General features: G+C 44.1%; 1 protein-coding gene across 5 annotated transcripts in view; it reads right to left on the bottom strand.

Moving 5' to 3' along the window:
- The window catches only part of LOC115171883 (brain-specific angiogenesis inhibitor 1-associated protein 2), a 132,194-nt gene that overhangs the window by 26,257 nt on the left and 86,403 nt on the right, over positions 1–19,534 (bottom strand). For all 5 annotated transcript variants that reach the window (XM_029729073.1, XM_029729075.1, XM_029729076.1 and 2 more), the window contains 3 exons: positions 8,202–8,263; positions 5,881–5,952; positions 1,770–1,907 (listed from right to left, as the gene is read on the bottom strand). In XM_029729073.1, the coding sequence (XP_029584933.1) occupies positions 1,770–1,907; positions 5,881–5,952; positions 8,202–8,263 (272 nt within the window). The remainder of the gene's footprint in view (positions 1–1,769; positions 1,908–5,880; positions 5,953–8,201; positions 8,264–19,534) is intronic.

Here is a 19,534-nt window from a genome sequence, read left to right on the forward strand (position 1 = left end):
CACACACACACACACACACAGAGAGAAAAAAAGCTGAGTGAGGGTTTCAAAACAGGACAAGTAAACAGTTTGTTTTCTTACATTGTGTGTGCCGTGCTTCTACACCTGCATTGCTTGCTGTTTGGGGTTTTAGGCTGGGTTTCTGTACAGCACTTTAATATATCAGCTGATGTAAGAAGGGCTATATAAATACATTTGATTTGAGTACTGTGTCCTCTCTCTCCCTGCTACACTCAGGGCAGAGCAGCACTGTGTCCTCTCTCTCCCTGCTACACTCAGGGCAGAGCAGCACTGTGTCCTCTCTCTCCCTGCTACACTCAGGGCAGAGCAGCACTGTGTCCTCTCTCTCCCTGCTACACTCAGGGCAGAGCAGCACTGTGTCCTCTCTCTCCCTGCTACACTCAGGGCAGAGCAGCACTGTGTCCTCTCTCTCCCTGCTACACTCAGGGCAGAGCAGCACTGTGTCCTCTCTCTCCCTGCTACACTCAGGGCAGAGCAGCACTGTGTCCTCTCTCTCCCTGCTACACTCAGGGCAGAGCAGCACTGTGTCCTCTCTCTCCCTGCTACACTCAGGGCAGAGCAGCACTGTGTCCTCTCTCTCCCTGCTACACTCAGGGCAGAGCAGCACTGTGTCCTCTCTCTCCCTGCTACACTCAGAGCAGAGCAGCACTGTGTCCACGGTTCTCCAATACTCTCCACCCTCAGTCCTGGCCCTGTGTGCATCTAAACAGCATCTAAAAGCTAGCCATCAGCCTGGTGGAGCTGTACTACCAACTAACCATCTAAAGCTAGCCATCAGCCTGGTGGAGCTGTACTACCAACTAACCATCTAAAGCTAACCATCAGCCTGGTGGAACTGTATTACCAACTAACCATCTAAAGCTAGCCATCAGCCTGGTGGAGCTGTACAACCAACTAACCATCTAAAGCTAGCCATCAGCCTGGTGGAGCTGTACAACCAACTAACCATCTAAAGCTAACCATCAGCCTGGTGGAGCTGTACTACCAACTAACCATCTAAAGCTAACCATCAGCCTGGTGGAGCTGTACTACCAACTAACCATCTAAAGCTAACCATCAGCCTGGTGGAACTGTATTACCAACTAACCATCTAAAGCTAGCCATCAGCCTGGTGGAGCTGTACTACCAACTAACCATATAAAGCTAGCCATCAGCCTGGTGGAGCTGTACTACCAACTAACCATCTAAAGCTAGCCATCAGCCTGGTGGAGCTGTACTACCAACTAACCATCTAAAGCTAGCCATCAGCCTGGTGGAGCTGTACTACCAACTAACCATCTAAAGCTAACCATCAGCCTGGTGGAACTGTATTACCAACTAACCATCTAAAGCTAACCATCAGCCTAGTGGAGCTGTACTACCAACTAACCATCTAAAGCTAGCCATCAGCCTGGTGGAATTGTATTACCAACTAACCATCTAAAGCTAGCCATCAGCCTGGTGGAACTGTATTACCAAGACCATCAGACTGTTAACCAACTAACCATCTAAAGCTAGCTAAGATGGCACAAACAGACCTGGACTGAGGTGAGCAAAAGTGTGTGTTGACCCCTTTATCCCTTGCTTGTGTGTGAGAGTGAGTGAGAGAGAGAGCAGCCGTGTGTCCATGTGTCTGTCCGCGTGTGCGTGCATCCACGCGTGTAGCCGTGTGTGTGTGTGTGTGTGTGTGTGTGTGTGTGTGTGTGTGTGTGTGTGTGTGTGTATGCGTGCGTCCGTCCGAGCGTGTCGGTCCTTCCATAGAGACTGACCTGCATCTCCTTCTCTCCGTACTTGGAGGGGTTCTTGCTGCCCTGGCTCTTCCTGCGGAGTTTCTTCAGCTCAGCCTGACACTTCTCCAGACTCTCTCCCTTACTCTTGTGCTCCACTTGGTACTTCTTCAACGCAGCCTGAAGGGGGCAGGAGAGCGCACACAGAACGTTAGTTTATCAGCAATGAGGAGAACAAGTTGACCTTTTAGAGTTTACCTTAGGTCAGTGTCTAGGGGGCAATGTCACCCTATATCGATCTGTCATAGAGTATGTAACAAGTTGCCCTTTTAGAGTTGGCCAAAAGCTTGTCTCTCTAAGACCCTGTGTGAACTATCTATTAGCCTCCTGAAGCCCTGTCATCTTAACTGTCTGAGCACATCTCAACAGCTGTCTATCATGTGGCAGTGCTGGAGACAGACCATTATGGGAGGGCTAATCAGGATTACCATGATGTGTGTGTGTGTGTGTGTGTGTGTGTGTGTGTGTTGATCCTCCCTCCCTCCCTCACATGAACTTTTATACGTTATCTCCCACTCCCAGCCCAACCAGATCCAGTAATCTGATCTATTCCATGACTAACACATGTGATTCAACTCATCAAGAGCTTGATGATTAGCTGACCAGCTGAATCAGGATCACACAGTGTGGAACGGGGGGGGGGGACTCAGGAAGAGGTTTTGGGAAACACCTTTAATGGATAGAGATAATGTGGACTTTGTACTGGTCTCCCACTAGCAATCTATATGGGAACTTTGGTAATCTATGGTAAGTTTTCCTGTTCAACCGTTTAGCATTTCAGGAACTTGTCCAAGCCCTGACATCTGGGAGTGATTGAGAGCAGTTGTAAAATGCTCTCAATTTTATTTATTTATTTTATTTCACCTTTATTTAACCAGGTAGGCAAGTTGAGAACAAGTTCAGGATAAGTCAAGGAAGCCTGGTTTGTTGTAAAGTAACCCTATTGTACTTTATATTGGTATGAGAGGATGAATCGTTCATTTCTCACAGGCAAACGGTACTTGATGAAGACTTGCTGCTATAGCAACTCTGTGCTTTTGTCTTGATGATAAAATGTAACGTGTAGCCTACAAACGAGACAATAACCCCTTTAATTGTCTGCACATACAGACCTGTGAAACGTTGCATTATTCAATAGTGTAATATGTTTTAGAATAAAAGTGTGTCATTGTTGAATTGTTTGTGCTTAGTGGCTAGTGGCTCCTGTGGTATTTGTGCTCAGTTTGAGCTGCGGACCAAGTCACAACGAAAGGTAAGGCAAGGGTGTAATGTGAAAAGTAGAATTCTCCTTCACCACCCCGTTCCTCAGACTCTCCTTCATGTCTCGTAGTGGGAAAAGGGACAAGGTATTTAGGTGGCTTTAATTTGTTCATGTTGTTTACCCCCTACCCCTTTTCAGATATACCAAAAAGAAGCTCTAAAAATGCAGGCCTGGTAAATGAGTGGGATTTTGTCTGAATATGAGTGAGTGAGAGAGAGAGAGAGAGAGAGAGACAGAGAGAGAGATTCCTCCATGGGGAGTAGTGTAGCTACAACAACTTTCCTTCCTGATGGAAAATGTCTGTTTTTCCTGAAATGACTCGCAAGCGACATTAATAATTCACAAAGCAAAACCATTGCTGATGCCATTTTTTTTAAAGGAATTCATTACTGTGAATGGATGGCAAGTCTAAGGCTTCGTTCCAAATGGCACCCTATTCCCTATACCAGGGGTACTGTGTGTGTGTGTGTGTGTGTGTGTGTGTGTGTGTGTGTGTGTGTGTGTGTGTGTGTGTGTTTTCCTATTGAAAAAAAGAAGCATCAGAGGATTAGAGAACCAATTGATCGTTGATCTCTTATCAGTCTAAAGGAACAGAAACATCTCTGATGGGTCTATAGCGCCATTAAAACAGAGGGTCATTGTGGGAATAGCCTCCAGTTACTACAGAATGAGGCATATTTCAGCATCAGCTATTGGCAGGGTTTGGTTTGAACCCGGTTTCATAAGAGTTCCCAGAACACTCACTGGCCGCATCCCAAATGGCATCCTATTGCCTATACAGTGCACTACTTTTAACCAGAACCCTATTGATCTTGGTCAACAGTAGTGCACTACATAGGGAATAGGGTGGTACACACTGGGAGGTACACACTGTTGCCCACAGAACAGTGTGACAGAGAGAGAATTTTTTTTAACTTAAAAATAATAATAGAATTCTAAGAAAGACAGACCACAGACTGCCGGACAGAACCGAGACAAACAAGCTATGAATAGGAGAGGGCTGCTGGAGGGAAATCTGGATGTCCACACAGAGAAACAGATAGAAACCTTTCTTACATTTGTATACGATCACGTCTCTCTATTGTGCATGGGAATACTAGGGAACAGATTTCTTAAAATAAAATCACTTGGAGATGATTTTCTGCTGTTTTTACAGTCTTACAGTATTTCCAACAATGAACATAAAAATAAATATAAAACTTATTTTGGTTCAGATAGAAACCCTGCGGGCCGCCAGTTGGGGAACCCTGGCGTAGCATACCAACAGTCTAATGCTATAACTAGCATACCAACAGTCTAATGCTATAACTAGCATACCCAACAGTCTAATGCTATAACTAGCATACCCAACAGTCTAATGCTATAACTAGCATACCAACAGTCTAATGCTATAACTAGCATACCCAACAGTCTAATGCTATAACTAGCATACCCAACAGTCTAATGCTATAACTAGCATACCCAACAGTCTAATGCTATAACTAGCATACCCAACAGTCTAATGCTATAACTAGCATACCCAACAGTCTAATGCTATAACTAGCATACCCAACAGTCTAATGCTATAACTAGCATACCCAACAGTCTAATGCTATAACTAGCATACCCAACAGTCTAATGCTATAACTAGCATACCCAACAGTCTAATGCTATAACTAGCATACCCAACAGTCTAATGCTACAACTAGCATACCAACAGGCTAATGCTATAACTAGCATACCCAACAGTCTAATGCTATAACTAGCATACCCAACAGTCTAATGCTATAACTAGCATACCCAACAGTCTAATGCTACAACTAGCATACCAACAGGCTAATGCTACAACTAGTACAATGGTGTATGATGATGACAACACCACCTCGTTCCCCTAACCTGCAGCACAGACACACTGCTGCTCCTCCACATGGAGTTGGCTGGCTGCAGCTCGCTCACAGCCCACTCATTCTAAGTATATCACTCCTGCTGCTTCAGACTACAATGCATGCTGCAGGAAATGTTAGGTTGTAATTTTCTCTTTGCTTATTGGTTATGTAGTTTCTAAATATCCTAAAGAGTTGTTTTCTCAAAAGCTTCATTTTCAGGAAAAGGAGCCTTACTGTTTAAATGGAGGTCCAGAGTAAGAACACCAAACACTTTGGCAAAGACATGGTCTGAATAACTGTGGTGCTGACGGGGGACAGTAGGTGAAAGACAGACATGGTCTGAATAACTGTGGTGCTGACGAGGGACAGTAGGTGAAAGACAGACATGGTCTGAATAACTGTGGTGCTGACGAGGGACAGTAGGTGAAAGACAGACATGGTCTGAATAACTGTGGTGCTGATGAGGGACAGTAGGTGAAAGACAGACATGGTCTGAATAACTGTGGTGCTGACGAGGGACAGTAGGTGAAAGACAGACATGGTCTGAATAACTGTGGTGGTGAAGGTGGACAGTAGGTGAAAGACAGACATGGTCTGAATAACTGTGGTGGTGACGAGGGACAGTAGGTGAAAGGGTAGCTGTTCAAATGCAAAGTGTGTTTGTGTGTTTGGGCCGGGATGATAATCGTTAGTATGTTGGGAAGGAAACAGAAAACAAAGCGGATTTAACTTCTTAAGGAAAACAGCCCTAATATTGGAAACAAACATCATTATGTTGTCATCAAGAGTCCTGTATTTTCCCCAAGCTACAGCACACAATATTCTACAGCAGGTTTTTAAAAGGAACAAAGAGTTAAATCTGCTTTGTGTTTTCATTTTTGGCATGGAAAAAAACATTGCGATACTGATATCGTCACAGCCCTAGTGGGGGTGTGTGTGTGTTTCAGCCATTTAGTCAGATGCTCACCGTCAGGTAACGAGCATCCAGCTCAACCTTCTTCTCCAGCTCAGACAGCAGCTCGTTGTGGAAAGACTTCAGCTGCATGGATGGACAGATGGAGAGATTGAGGGGTGTAGAGAAGCACAGGGTTAATGGTGACATCACACTCACAACAGAACAGACTTAGGACCAGGTGTTCATCCTGACCATGTGATCATATAGAGGAACATAATATATTCTAAGCCTTATAATAACACAAATACATGCTTATAACGCTGGTTTTACAATAGCTGTTTTTTTCTATACATCGGCAGGACAGAACAGCAGCTTCGGGTAAGCTCAGGGGAGGGGGCGTGTGTCTTTATTAACAACAGCTGGTGTGCAATGTTATGGAAGTCTCCAGGTTCTGCTCGCCTGAATTACAATACCTCATGATAAGCTGTAGACCTTACTATTTACCGAGAGAGTATTCATCTATATTTTTCATAGCCATCCATTTACCACCACAAACCAATGCTGGCACTAAGACCACACTCAACAAGCTGTATAACCCAAACCCTCCCCTAAGCAAACAAGAAAATGCTCACCCAGAGACGGCGCTCCTGTTGGCCGGTGAGTTTATTTTATTTTAGAATGTTTTACTTTTACCCCATTTTCTCCCCAATTTCGTGGTATCCAATTGGTAGTTATAGTCTTGTCTCATTGCTGCAACTCCCGTATGGACTCGGGAGAGGCAAAGGTCGAGAGCCATGCGTCCTCCGAAACACGACCCAACCAAGCCGCACTGCTTCTTGACACAATGCCCGCTTAATCTGGAAGCCAGCCACACCAATGTGTCGGAGGAAACACCGTACACCTGGTGACCGTGTCAGCGTGCATGCTCCCGGCCCACCACAGGAGTCACTAGAGCGCAATGGGACAAGGACAAACCCTCCCCTAACCTGGACAACGCTGGGCCAATTGTGCGCCGCCCCATGGGTCTCCCGGTCGCGGCCGGCAGCGACAGAGCCCAACTCGAACCAGGATCTCTAGTGGCACAGCTATCGACTACGATGCAGTGCCTTAGACCACTGGCCCACTCGAGAATCCGGCGATTTTAATACAGGAAAACTGAAATCTGTTTTACCTAATTTCTACCAGCATGTCACCTATGCAACCAGAAGCGGAAACTCTAGACCACCTTTACCCCACACAGAGACACATACAAAGCTCTCCGTCAGTCTCCATTTGTCAAATCTGACCATAACTCTGTCCTCCTGATTCCTGCTTACAAGCAAAAACTCAAACAGGAAGTACCAGTGACTTGTGCAATACAGAAGTGGTCCGATGAAGCGGATGCTAAGCTACAGGACTGTTTCACTAGAACAGACTGGAATATGTTCTGGGATTTATCCGATGGCATTGAGAAGTTTACCACATCAATCACCAGCTTCATTAATAAATGTGTCCCAACCAGAAGCCATGGATTACAGGCAAAATCCGCACTGAGCTAAAGGCTAGAGCTGTCGCATTCAAGGAGAGGGACACTAATGCGGACACATAAGAAATCCTGTTACGCCCTCTGACAAACCATCAAACAGGCAAAGGGTCAATACAGGACCAAGATCAAATCCTACTAAACCGGCTCTGACGCGCTGACGTCAGATGTAGCAGGGCTTGCAAACTATCACGCATTACAAAGGGAAACCCAGCCGCGAGCTGCCCGATGACGCAAGCCTACCAGACGAGCTAAATACCTTCTATGCTCGCCTCGAGGCAAGCAACACTGAACCATGCATGAGAGCACCAGCTGTTCCAGACAACTGTGTGATCACGCTCGCTGTAGCCAATGTGAGTAAGATCTTGAAACAGGTTAACATTAACAGGGCCAGACGGATTACCATGATGCATACTCGGCGCATGCGCTGACCAGCTGGCAAGTGTCTTCACTGACATTTTCAACCTCTCCCTGACCCAGTCTGTAATACCTACAGGTTTCAAGCAGACCACCATAGTCCCTGTGCCCAAGAACACCACGGTAACCAGTCTAAATGACTATCGCCCCGTAGCACCCACATCTGTAGCCATGAACTTCTTTGAAAGACTTGTCATGGCTCACATCAACACCATCATCCCAGACACCCTGGACCCACTCCAATTTGCGTACCTCCCCAACAGATGACGCAATCTCTACTTTACTCCACACTGCCCTTTCCCACCTGGACAGAAGGAACACCTACATGAGAATGCTGTTCTTAGACTACAGCTCAGCATTTAAATCAAAGTTATTTGACCTCTATTCCTACATCTCCTCTAGCAATCTGCTTATGATTGTGTCATAAAGTCCTTATGAAGGTTCATATACCCACCATCTCCTCCAGCTGTACTTGGATCTGTCTGTGGACCTCCGCCATCTGAAACAGCACATCCCCTAAAGAGAAACACACAGAGCAGATGTCAACAAACATCCCTCACTACAGACAGGGGAGAGAGGGAGGAAAAGAGGGAAGAGAGTGGGAAGAGAGAGCGAGAGAGTGGGGAGAGAGCGAGAGAGAGCAGGGAAGAGAGAGCGAGAGGAGAGCAAGAAAGCGAGCGAGAGGAGAGAGAGAGCAAGAGAGGGGAGAGAGAGAGCAGGAGAGGGGAGAGAGAGAGCAGGAGAGGGGAGAGAGAGAGCAGGAGAGGGGAGAGAGAGAGCAGGAGAGGGGAGAGAGAGAGCAGGAGAGGAGAGAGAGAGAGCAGGAGAGGGGAGAGAGAGAGCAGGAGAGGGGAGAGAGAGAGCAAGAGAGACCCCAGTGTGCAGAGAGCCCATGCAGCAACACAACGACACAACAGACACACTAACAGACAGAGGACAGACTGGTAGCCAGGATGGTGCATGGTGGAACATTGGATGTCTCAACAGGAAACACATTTAACAGATAAATAAAATACATTGACACATTAAACAAGACAGAAAGGAAAGGAGGAGGGAAGAAAATGATGCAAATAAACGAGAAGGACATCTTCTAAAGAAGTTGTAGTGAAAGAAAGCACTTCAAAAAGGGGTACAAGCAAAAAATATATATTATTCAAACTTTATATAACTGCCGGTGTTTTATGTGGAGATCAAACATATTGCCTTGGTTGGTTTATCTTTATATTGGCAATATGACAAGTAAATAAATAAAAACCAGCTAATCTCCAAACGAAAGAGGAGTAAAAGAGAGAACTAAAGAAGGAGAGGGAGAGTCATGCAGCCAGTGGAAGATTTGTCCTGGTGTTTTTAATATACCTACATGCTGCCTCTTCTGATTATGCAATGCATTGTAAAGAAAAGGAACAAAATATCTAGATTGAGAAAAGGACAGAGCGGAGACCTCGAGAGACAGAAATACAGAGAGAGAGCGAGAGAGAGAGAAAAAGAAAGAGAAAAAGAGAGAGACATGACAGAGAGGATGGAAACAGGATCCCATTACCAAGTCCAAACCCTCCTTTAGCAAATACCAGAGGACTATGGACTAGACTAAACAAAGTTTCTAGTCTAAATACACATGGGTAAAATTTTCAGACCCAAAGTGAATTTGTGATTAAAGCAAAGCCATTTATAATGGAAATACATTTTCAAATAGCACATTTATTAAATATTTGTGTGAAATATTTGTAAAGAACCTCTACCACAAAGTCAAGACTAGTTTCATTGTTCTGTGTTTGATGATCCTTTACGAAAGAACATTAAAGAGTCCAAGTCTTCAAACCTTGGAAATCTTTTAGGTCTTCTGTTGTAAACAACGTGCCTGTTGAGGAAATCCTGGGCTGTACTCCGTAGGAATAAAATGAAACCGATCTCAGTTTTAATGTTAAAACGACTCTGGTCCATCTCAGTTTTAATGTTAAAAAGACTCTGGTCCATCTCAGTTTTAATGTTAAAAAGACTCTGGTCCATCTCAGTTTTAATGTTAAAAATACTCTGGTCCATCTCAGTTTTAATGTTAAATAGACTCTGGTCCATCTCAGTTTTAATGTTAAGATTGTGGTTGATCTGAGTTTTTAACTGTGGGGTTTAGACTGGTCTGTATCTCATCAGACAGAATGTATCAGTGGGGTTTAGACTGGTCTGTATCTCATCAGACAGAATGTATCAATGGGGTTTAGACTGGTCTGTATCTCATCAGACAGCATGTATCAGTGGGGTTTAGACTGGTCTGTATCTCATCAGACAGAATGTATCAGTGGGGTTTAGACTGGTCTGTATCTCATCAGACAGAATGTATCAGTGGGGTTTAGACTGATCTGTATCTCATCAGACAGAATGTATCAGTGGGGTTTAGACTGATCTGTATCTCATCAGACAGAATGTATCAGTGGGGTTTAGACTGGTCTGTATCTCATCAGACAGAATGTATCAGTGGGGTTTAGACTGGTCTGTATCTCATCAGACAGAATGTATCAGTGGGGTTTAGACTGGTCTGTATCTCATCAGACAGAATGTATCAGTGGGGTTTAGACTGGTCTGTATCTCATCAGACAGAATGTATCAGTGGGGTTTAGACTGGTCTGTATCTCATCAGACAGAACGTATCAGTGGGGTTTAGACTGGTCTGTATCTCATCAGACAGAATGTATCAGTGGGGTTTAGACTGATCTGTATCTCATCAGACAGAATGTATCAGTGGGGTTTAGACTGGTCTGTATCTCATCAGACAGAATGTATCAGTGGGGTTTAGACTGGTCTGTATCTCATCAGACAGAATGTATCAGTGGGGTATAGACTGGTCTGTATCTCAGACAGAATGTATCAGTGGGGTTTAGACTGGTCTGTATCTCATCAGACAGAATGTATCAGTGGGGTTTAGACTGATCTATATCTCATCAGACAGAATGTATCAGTGGGGTTTAGACTGGTCTGTATCTCATCAGACAGAATGTATCAGTGGGGTTTAGACTGGTCTGTATCTCATCAGACAGAATGTATCAGTGGGGTTTAGACTGATCTGTATCTCATCAGACAGAATGTATCAGTGGGGTTTAGACTGGTCTGTATCTCATCAGACAGAATGTATCAGTGGGGTTTAGACTGGTCTGTATCTCATCAGACAGAATGTATAAGTGGGGTTTAGACTGGTCTGCATCTCATCAGACAGAATGTATCAGTGGGGTTTAGACTGGTCTGTATCTCATCAGACAGAATGTATCAGTGGGGTTTAGACTGGTCTGTATCTCATCAGACAATGTATCAGTGGGGTTTAGACTGGTCTGTATCTCATCAGACAGAATGTATCAGTGGGGTTTAGACTGGTCTGTATCTCATCAGACAGAATGTATCAGTGGGGTTTAGACTGGTCTGTATCTCATCAGACAGAATGTATCAGTGGGGTTTAGACTGGTCTGTATCTCATCAGACAGAATGTATCAGTGGGCTTTAGACTGGTCTGTATCTCATCAGACAGAATGTATCAGTGGGGTTTAGACTGGTCTGTATCTCATCAGACAGAATGTATCAGTGGGGTTTAGACTGGTCTGTATCTCATCAGACAGAATGTATCAGTGGGGTTTAGACTGGTCTGTATCTCATCAGACAGAATGTATAAGTGGGGTTTAGACTGGTCTGCATCTCATCAGACAGAATGTATCAGTGGGGTTTAGACTGGTCTGTATCTCATCAGACAGAATGTATCAGTGGGGTTTAGACTGGTCTGTATCTCATCAGACAATGTATCAGTGGGGTTTAGACTGGTCTGTATCTCATCAGACAGAATGTATCAGTGGGGTTTAGACTGGTCTGTATCTCATCAGACAGAATGTATCAGTGGGGTTTAGACTGGTCTGTATCTCATCAGACAGAATGTATCAGTGGGGTTTAGACTGGTCTGTATCTCATCAGACAGAATGTATCAGTGGGGTTTAGACTGATCTGTATCTCATCAGACAGAATGTATCAGTGGGGTTTAGACTGGTCTGTATCTCATCAGACAATGTATCAGTGGGGTTTAGACTGGTCTGTATCTCATCAGACAGAATGTATCAGTGGGGTTTAGACTGGTCTGCATCTCATCAGACAGAATGTATCAGTGGGGTTTAGACTGGTCTGTATCTCATCAGACAGAATGTATCAGTGGGGTTTAGACTGGTCTGTATCTCATCAGACAGAATGTATCAGTGGGGTTTAGACTGGTCTGTATCTCATCAGACAGAATGTATCAGTGGGGTTTAGACTGGTCTGTATCTCATCAGACAATGTATCAGTGGGGTTTAAACTGGTCTGTATCTCATCAGACAGAATGTATCAGTGGGGTTTAGACTGGTCTGTATCTCATCAGACAGAATGTATCAGTGGGGTTTAGACTGGTCTGTATCTCATCAGACAGAATGCATCAGTGGGGTTTAGACTGGTCTGTATCTCATCAGACAGAATGTATCAGTGGGGTTTAGACTGGTCTGTATCTCATCAGACAGAATGTATCAGTGGGGTTTAGACTGGTCTGTATCTCATCAGACAGAATGTATCAGTGGGGTTTAGACTGATCTGCATCTCATCAGACAGAATGTATCAGTGGGGTTTAGACTGGTCTGTATCTCATCAGACAGAATGTATCAGTGGGGTTTAGACTGGTCTGTATCTCATCAGACAGAATGTATCAGTGGGGTTTAGACTGGTCTGTATCTCATCAGACAGAATGTATCAGTGGGGTTTAGACTGGTCTGTATCTCAGACAGAATGTATCAGTGGGGTTTAGACTGATCTATATCTCATCAGACAGAATGTATCAGTGGGGTTTAGACTGATCTGTATCTCATCAGACAGAATGTATCAGTGGGGTTTAGACTTTTCTGTATCTCATCAGACAGAATGTATCAGTGGGGTTTAGACTGGTCTGTATCTCATCAGACAGAATGTATCAGTGGGGTTTAGACTGATCTGTATCTCATCAGACAGAATGTATCAGTGGGGTTTAGACTGGTCTGTATCTCATCAGACAGAATGTATCAGTGGGGTTTAGACTGGTCTGTATGTCATCAGACAGAATGTATCAGTGGGGTTTAGACTGGTCTGCATCTCATCAGACAGAATGTATCAGTGGGGTTTAGACTGGTCTGTATCTCATCAGACAGAATGTATCAGTGGGGTTTAGACTGGTCTGTATCTCATCAGACAGAATGTATCAGTGGGGTTTAGACTGGTCTGCATCTCATCAGACAGAATGTATCAGTGGGGTTTAGACTGGTCTGTATCTCAGACAGAATGTATCAGTGGGGTTTAGACTGGTCTGCATCTCAGACAGAATGTATCAGTGGGGTTTAGACTGGTCTGTATCTCATCAGACAGAATGTATCAGTGGGGTTTAGACTGGTCTGCATCTCATCAGACAGAATGTATCAGTGGGGTTTAGACTGGTCTGTATCTCATCAGACAGAATGTATCAGTGGGGTTTAGACTGATCTGTATCTCATCAGACAGAATGTATCAGTGGGGTTTAGACTGGTCTGTATCTCATCAGACAGAATGTATCAGTGGGGTTTAGACTGATCTGCATCTCATCAGACAGAATGTATCAGTGGGGTTTAGACTGATCTGTATCTCATCAGACATAATGTATCAGTGGGGTTTAGACTGGTCTGTATCTCATCAGACAGAATGTATCAGTGGGGTTTAGACTGGCATGTATCTCATCAGACAGAATGTATCAGTGGGGTTTAGACTGGTCTGTATCTCATCAGACAGAATGTATCAGTGGGGTTTAGACTGGTCTGTATCTCATCAGACAGAATGTATCAGTGGGGTTTAGACTGATCTGTATCTCAGACAGAAAGTATCAGTGGGGTTTAGACTGGTCTGTATCTCAGACAGAAAGTATCAGTGGGGTTTAGACTGGTCTGTATCTCATCAGACAGAATGTATCAGTGGGGTTTAGACTGGTCTGTATCTCATCAGACAATGTATCAGTGGGGTTTAGACTGGTCTGTATCTCATCAGACAGAATGTATCAGTGGGGTTTAGACTGGTCTGTATCTCATCAGACAGAATGTATCAGTGGGGTTTAGACTGGTCTGTATCTCATCAGACAGAATGTATCAGTGGGGTTTAAACTGGTCTGCATCTCATCAGACAGAATGTATCAGTGGGGTTTAGACTGGTCTGTATCTCATCAGACAGAATGTATCAGTGGGGTTTAGACTGGTCTGCATCTCAGACAGAATGTATCAGTGGGGTTTAGACTGGTCTGTATCTCATCAGACAGAATGTATCAGTGGGGTTTAGACTGATCTGCATCTCATCAGACAGAATGTATCAGTGGGGTTTAGACTGATCTGTATCTCATCAGACAGAATGTATCAGTAGGGTTTAGACTGATCTGTATCTCATCAGACAGAATGTATCAGTGGGGTTTAGACTGGTCTGTATCTCATCAGACAGAATGTATCAGTGGGGTTTAGACTGGTCTGTATCTCATCAGACAGAATGTATCAGTGGGGTTTAGACTGGTCTGTATCTCATCAGACAGAATGTATCAGTGGGGTTTAGACTGGTCTGTATCTCATCAGACAGAATGTATCAGTGGGGTTTAGACTGGTCTGCATCTCATCAGACAGAATGTATCAGTGGGGTTTAGACTGGTCTGTATCTCAGACAGAATGTATCAGTGGGGTTTAGACTGATCTGTATCTCAGACAGAATGTATCAGTGGGGTTTAGACCGATCTGCATATCATCAGACAGAATGTATAAGTGGGGTTTAGACCGGTCTGCATCTCATCAGACAGAATGTATCAGTGGGGTTTAGACTGGTCTGCATCTCAGACAGAATGTATCAGTGGGGTTTAGACTGGTCTGTATCTCATCAGACAGAATGTATCAGTGGGGTTTAGACTGGTCTGTATCTCATCAGACAGAATGTATCAGTGGGGTTTAGACTGGTCTGTATCTCATCAGACAGAATGTATCAGTGGGGTTTAGACTGGTCTGTATCTCATCAGACAGAATGTATAAGTGGGGTTTAGACTGGTCTGCATCTCATCAGACAGAATGTATCAGTGGGGTTTAGACTGGTCTGTATCTCATCAGACAGAATGTATCAGTGGGGTTTAGACTGGTCTGTATCTCATCAGACAATGTATCAGTGGGGTTTAGACTGGTCTGTATCTCATCAGACAGAATGTATCAGTGGGGTTTAGACTGGTCTGTATCTCATCAGACAGAATGTATCAGTGGGGTTTAGACTGGTCTGTATGTCATCAGACAGAATGTATCAGTGGGGTTTAGACTGGTCTGCATCTCATCAGACAGAATGTATCAGTGGGGTTTAGACTGGTCTGTATCTCATCAGACAGAATGTATCAGTGGGGTTTAGACTGGTCTGTATCTCATCAGACAGAATGTATCAGTGGGGTTTAGACTGGTCTGCATCTCATCAGACAGAATGTATCAGTGGGGTTTAGACTGGTCTGTATCTCAGACAGAATGTATCAGTGGGGTTTAGACTGGTCTGCATCTCAGACAGAATGTATCAGTGGGGTTTAGACTGGTCCGTATCTCATCAGACAGAATGTATCAGTGGGGTTTAGACTGGTCTGCATCTCATCAGACAGAATGTATCAGTGGGGTTTAGACTGGTCTGTATCTCATCAGACAGAATGTATCAGTGGGGTTTAGACTGGTCTGTATCTCATCAGACAGAATGTATCAGTGGGGTTTAGACTGATCTGCATCTCATCAGACAGAATGTATCAGTGGGGTTTAGACTGATCTGTATCTCATCAGACATAATGTATCAGTGGGGTTTAGACTGGTCTGTATCTCATCAGACAGAATGTATCAGTGGGGTTTAGACTGGCATGTATCTCATCAGACAGAATGTATCAGTGGGGTTTAGACTGGTCTGTATCTCATCAGACAGAATGTATCAGTGGGATTTAGACTGGTCTGTATCTCATCAGACAGAATGTATCAGTGGGGTTTAGACTGATCTGTATCTCAGACAGAAAGTATCAGTGGGGTTTAGACTGGTCTGTATCTCAGACAGAAAGTATCAGTGGGGTTTAGACTGGTCTGTATCTCATCAGACAGAATGTATCAGTGGGGTTTAGACTGGTCTGTATCTCATCAGACAATGTATCAGTGGGGTTTAGACTGGTCTGTATCTCATCAGACAGAATGTATCAGTGGGGTTTAGACTGGTCTGTATCTCATCAGACAGAATGTATCAGTGGGGTTTAGACTGGTCTGTATCTCATCAGACAGAATGTATCAGTGGGGTTTAGACTGGTCTGCATCTCATCAGACAGAATGTATCAGTGGGGTTTAGACTGGTCTGTATCTCATCAGACAGAATGTATCAGTGGGGTTTAGACTGATCTGTATCTCATCAGACAGAATGTATCAGTGGGGTTTAGACTGATCTGTATCTCATCAGACAGAATGTATCAGTAGGGTTTAGACTGATCTGTATCTCATCAGACAGAATGTATCAGTGGGGTTTAGACTGGTCTGTATCTCATCAGACAGAATGTATCAGTGGGGTTTAGACTGATCTGTATCTCATCAGACAGAATGTATCAGTGGGGTTTAGACTGGTCTGTATCTCATCAGACAGAATGTATCAGTGGGGTTTAGACTGGTCTGTATCTCATCAGACAGAATGTATCAGTGGGGTTTAGACTGGTCTGCATCTCATCAGACAGAATGTATCAGTGGGGTTTAGACTGGTCTGTATCTCAGACAGAATGTATCAGTGGGGTTTAGACCGATCTGTATCTCAGACAGAATGTATCAGTGGGGTTTAGACCGATCTGCATATCATCAGACAGAATGTATAAGTGGGGTTTAGACCGGTCTGCATCTCATCAGACAGAATGTATCAGTGGGGTTTAGACTGGTCTGCATCTCAGACAGAATGTATCAGTGGGGTTTAGACTGGTCTGTATCTCATCAGACAGAATGTATCAGTGGGGTTTAGACTGGTCTGTATCTCATCAGACAGAATGTATCAGTGGGGTTTAGACTGGTCTGTATCTCATCAGACAGAATGTATCAGTGGGGTTTAGACTGGTCTGTATCTCATCAGACAGAATGTATAAGTGGGGTTTAGACTGGTCTGCATCTCATCAGACAGAATGTATCAGTGGGGTTTAGACTGGTCTGTATCTCATCAGACAGAATGTATCAGTGGGGTTTAGACTGGTCTGTATCTCATCAGACAATGTATCAGTGGGGTTTAGACTGGTCTGTATCTCATCAGACAGAATGTATCAGTGGGGTTTAGACTGGTCTGTATCTCATCAGACAGAATGTATCAGTGGGGTTTAGACTGGTCTGTATCTCATCAGACAGAATGTATCAGTGGGGTTTAGACTGGTCTGTATCTCATCAGACAGAATGTATCAGTGGGGTTTAGACTGATCTGTATCTCATCAGACAGAATGTATCAGTGGGGTTTAGACTGGTCTGTATCTCATCAGACAATGTATCAGTGGGGTTTAGACTGGTCTGTATCTCATCAGACAGAATGTATCAGTGGGGTTTAGACTGGTCTGCATCTCATCAGACAGAATGTATCAGTGGGGTTTAGACTGGTCTGTATCTCATCAGACAGAATGTATCAGTGGGGTTTAGACTGGTCTGTATCTCATCAGACAGAATGTATCAGTGGGGTTTAGACTGGTCTGTATCTCATCAGACAGAATGTATCAGTGGGGTTTAGACTGGTCTGTATCTCATCAGACAATGTATCAGTGGGGTTTAGACTGGTCTGTATCTCATCAGACAGAATGTATCAGTGGGGTTTAGACTGGTCTGTATCTCATCAGACAGAATGTATCAGTGGGGTTTAGACTGGTCTGTATCTCATCAGACAGAATGCATCAGTGGGGTTTAGACTGGTCTGTATCTCATCAGACAGAATGTATCAGTGGGGTTTAGACTGGTCTGTATCTCATCAGACAGAATGTATCAGTGGGGTTTAGACTGGTCTGTATCTCATCAGACAGAATGTATCAGTGGGGTTTAGACTGATCTGCATCTCATCAGACAGAATGTATCAGTGGGGTTTAGACTGGTCTGTATCTCATCAGACAGAATGTATCAGTGGGGTTTAGACTGGTCTGTATCTCATCAGACAGAATGTATCAGTGGGGTTTAGACTGGTCTGTATCTCATCAGACAGAATGTATCAGTGGGGTTTAGACTGGTCTGTATCTCAGACAGAATGTATCAGTGGGGTTTAGACTGATCTATATCTCATCAGACAGAATGTATCAGTGGGGTTTAGACTGATCTGTATCTCATCAGACAGAATGTATCAGTGGGGTTTAGACTTTTCTGTATCTCATCAGACAGAATGTATCAGTGGGGTTTAGACTGGTCTGTATCTCATCAGACAGAATGTATCAGTGGGGTTTAGACTGATCTGTATCTCATCAGACAGAATGTATCAGTGGGGTTTAGACTGGTCTGTATCTCATCAGACAGAATGTATCAGTGGGGTTTAGACTGGTCTGTATGTCATCAGACAGAATGTATCAGTGGGGTTTAGACTGGTCTGCATCTCATCAGACAGAATGTATCAGTGGGGTTTAGACTGGTCTGTATCTCATCAGACAGAATGTATCAGTGGGGTTTAGACTGGTCTGTATCTCATCAGACAGAATGTATCAGTGGGGTTTAGACTGGTCTGCATCTCATCAGACAGAATGTATCAGTGGGGTTTAGACTGGTCTGTATCTCAGACAGAATGTATCAGTGGGGTTTAGACTGGTCTGCATCTCAGACAGAATGTATCAGTGGGGTTTAGACTGGTCTGTATCTCATCAGACAGAATGTATCAGTGGGGTTTAGACTGGTCTGCATCTCATCAGACAGAATGTATCAGTGGGGTTTAGACTGGTCTGTATCTCATCAGACAGAATGTATCAGTGGGGTTTAGACTGATCTGTATCTCATCAGACAGAATGTATCAGTGGGGTTTAGACTGGTCTGTATCTCATCAGACAGAATGTATCAGTGGGGTTTAGACTGATCTGCATCTCATCAGACAGAATGTATCAGTGGGGTTTAGACTGATCTGTATCTCATCAGACATAATGTATCAGTGGGGTTTAGACTGGTCTGTATCTCATCAGACAGAATGTATCAGTGGGGTTTAGACTGGCATGTATCTCATCAGACAGAATGTATCAGTGGGGTTTAGACTGGTCTGTATCTCATCAGACAGAATGTATCAGTGGGGTTTAGACTGGTCTGTATCTCATCAGACAGAATGTATCAGTGGGGTTTAGACTGATCTGTATCTCAGACAGAAAGTATCAGTGGGGTTTAGACTGGTCTGTATCTCAGACAGAAAGTATCAGTGGGGTTTAGACTGGTCTGTATCTCATCAGACAGAATGTATCAGTGGGGTTTAGACTGGTCTGTATCTCATCAGACAATGTATCAGTGGGGTTTAGACTGGTCTGTATCTCATCAGACAGAATGTATCAGTGGGGTTTAGACTGGTCTGTATCTCATCAGACAGAATGTATCAGTGGGGTTTAGACTGGTCTGTATCTCATCAGACAGAATGTATCAGTGGGGTTTAAACTGGTCTGCATCTCATCAGACAGAATGTATCAGTGGGGTTTAGACTGGTCTGTATCTCATCAGACAGAATGTATCAGTGGGGTTTAGACTGGTCTGCATCTCAGACAGAATGTATCAGTGGGGTTTAGACTGGTCTGTATCTCATCAGACAGAA

This window comes from Salmo trutta, chromosome 32 (genome assembly GCF_901001165.1).
Source record: "Salmo trutta chromosome 32, fSalTru1.1, whole genome shotgun sequence".
NCBI classification, from domain to species: domain Eukaryota; kingdom Metazoa; phylum Chordata; class Actinopteri; order Salmoniformes; family Salmonidae; genus Salmo; species Salmo trutta.